This window comes from Penaeus japonicus, unplaced genomic scaffold, assembly GCF_977035675.1.
Source record: "Penaeus japonicus unplaced genomic scaffold, GWHDUDI00000001_assembly GWHDUDI00000035, whole genome shotgun sequence".
In the NCBI taxonomy this organism is placed as follows: domain Eukaryota; kingdom Metazoa; phylum Arthropoda; class Malacostraca; order Decapoda; family Penaeidae; genus Penaeus; species Penaeus japonicus.
This window is the reverse complement of record NW_028234437.1, coordinates 1,330,248-1,332,747: the sequence shown is the minus strand read 5'-3', so window position 1 is coordinate 1,332,747 and position 2,500 is coordinate 1,330,248. Positions and strand designations below refer to the sequence as shown.

The 2,500-nt window shown below is 32.5% G+C and overlaps 1 protein-coding gene across 1 annotated transcript in view; it reads left to right on the top strand.

The window, feature by feature from the left end:
- LOC122243342 (uncharacterized) overlaps window positions 1-2,500 on the top strand; it is a 24,079-nt gene that overhangs the window by 815 nt on the left and 20,764 nt on the right. Inside the window, exons 2-3 of the mRNA XM_086531192.1 lie at window positions 1,557-1,685; window positions 2,230-2,358. Of these exons, the coding sequence (XP_086387318.1) occupies window positions 1,557-1,685; window positions 2,230-2,358 (258 nt within the window). The remainder of the gene's footprint in view (window positions 1-1,556; window positions 1,686-2,229; window positions 2,359-2,500) is intronic.

Here is a 2,500-nt window from a genome sequence, read left to right as displayed (position 1 = left end):
TACACATATATATAAATATATAAATATATATATACATAATCATAATGTATCCAATCACTCATATATATATACGTATATATATATATAAAACATATATATATATATCCATATAACTATCTGATCCACGTAATATATGTCACAATAGATATATATATCAACACAATACTCTAGTATAACATATATCACGCTATATATACTATATATTATGTATTATCTTCATATATATATATATAAATATATATATATATCTCATACATATATATATAGAATATATATATATAATATATATTCACCAAATATGCCATATATATATCACTCTTCAATATATAAATAATTTAAAATACCACTATACTTCAATATACATATATAACATATATATATATATAATCTATATATATATTATATATACTAAATATATATATGATGGATACTAATATATTCATAATATATAGTCACTGCATATATACTATTCAAATCTCTATCACTATCTAATATATATACCACGCAGTGAGCTCTATATATATATAATATGGAAATATATATATGATATAATATATATATCACTTCCTTATATCAACCTATATATATACCTATATCATATAACTATAAAATAATATAAAACTAATCCAATATTATATATATATCATCTCTATAATATAATATATAAAATAAATATATATCCTATAAGTATATCCTATTTGTGAATGATATATCATATAACAATCTTATAATATATATATCCATATAACTATATTTATATATATATAATACTAACCTATATGTATACCACACACCACACAACATATATATTATATATAGATATATAATATATATCTCATCTGATAATATATGAACTCTATATCTAATATATATATAATGTGTGGTACACACACACACACACACACACTCTCACACACACACACATAATACCCACCCACGCACACACACACACACACACACACACTACCATTTCTAATATATATATCACTATATATATATATATATATCACTCAATATATACAATGTAGCCACACACACACACACACACACACAACACTCTCACACACCAACACACATACACACCCCACGCACACACTACACACACACACACACACATCACACCCATATATATATATATCTATATATATAAATATATAAATACGATATATATATATAGATAGATAGATAGATTAGATTTGAGACTAGATAGATATAAATAATATCTATATCTATAAATATATATATATATATAATATATATAATATATGTATATATATATATAATATTTAATATATATATAATCATAAACAATATATAATTATATATATGTACTGTGTAATATATTTATATATATACAATATATATACATATATATATAAATATCAATATATACATATATATATACATATATATATATATATATATAATATATATCATATATATATATATATACTTTTTATAATACGCGTAGACGTGTGTGTGTGTTTACACCACGGCTGTCCTGCAGCCTGGCTTCTTTTCGCCTTCCGATCCCCAAAATACGCCTCCATTTCCAGGACAGCAGAACTGTGATGCAGCTCACACTCGCTCCCGGAAATTCCTTCGCCATCTTCCCTCTTCCCTTTCCGTTCTTCAATAGCTGGCTCTGGCTGGGACCTCTGCAGGATCCCCTTGCACAGCTCAGGGTCGGCCCTTCCACTCTGTCACCGTCCGTCGGTCTTGTCTGGACTCTCTAGGCATTGGCGGCACTGCCGGCGACCACGGCACGGGACGGGGGGCAAGGATGAATATTCGTGGACTTACACAACATATGTTTTGCTTATGCGTGTTTGTGTCCGTGATCTTGTGTGTGGTGTTTGTTAGTGTGTGTGTGTGTAATGTGTGTAGTGTTGTATTTTTGTGTGTGTGTGTGTGTGTTAGTGTCTGTTGTGTGTATGTTTGTGTGTGTGTGAGTTAGTGTGGTGTGTGGTGTAAGTGTGTTAGTGTGTGTGTTGTTGTGGGTTAGTGTTCGGTGTGTAGGTGTGTGTCTGTGTGTATGTGTGTGTGTGGTCGTGTATCATTCTTGCTCCTGCTTCCGAATAAGCAGAAAAATTGAAGAGAAAGAAAGAAAGAAAGTAGAGAAAAACAGAGTGCAAGAGTGACTTGGGAGGCTACTCAAAGGAAGGGGAAGGAAGAAGAGCCCGAGGGGGCAAAAAGAAATTCAGTTCATGTGCCTGCCTGTCGCTGCAGCAACATCCTCCCGATATAGCCAGACAACAAATAAAAATCATACTCCGCCCATCTAGTCCACGGTTTCTTTCCAAAGCTTCACGATTCCTCCAACTCACAATTATGAGTGTCGTGGGCGAGACAGCGCGTGTGAGCGAGGGCAGGCCGCCTGCGTGATGGTAATAATAAATTTAGAGAGTAATCTTGGCCGCACCACGAGGGGGCGACGCCGCCGGGGATCTCGCGGGACCGAAGAAGTCCCGGAAATGAATCCAATCTCTCGGCGCTGAGG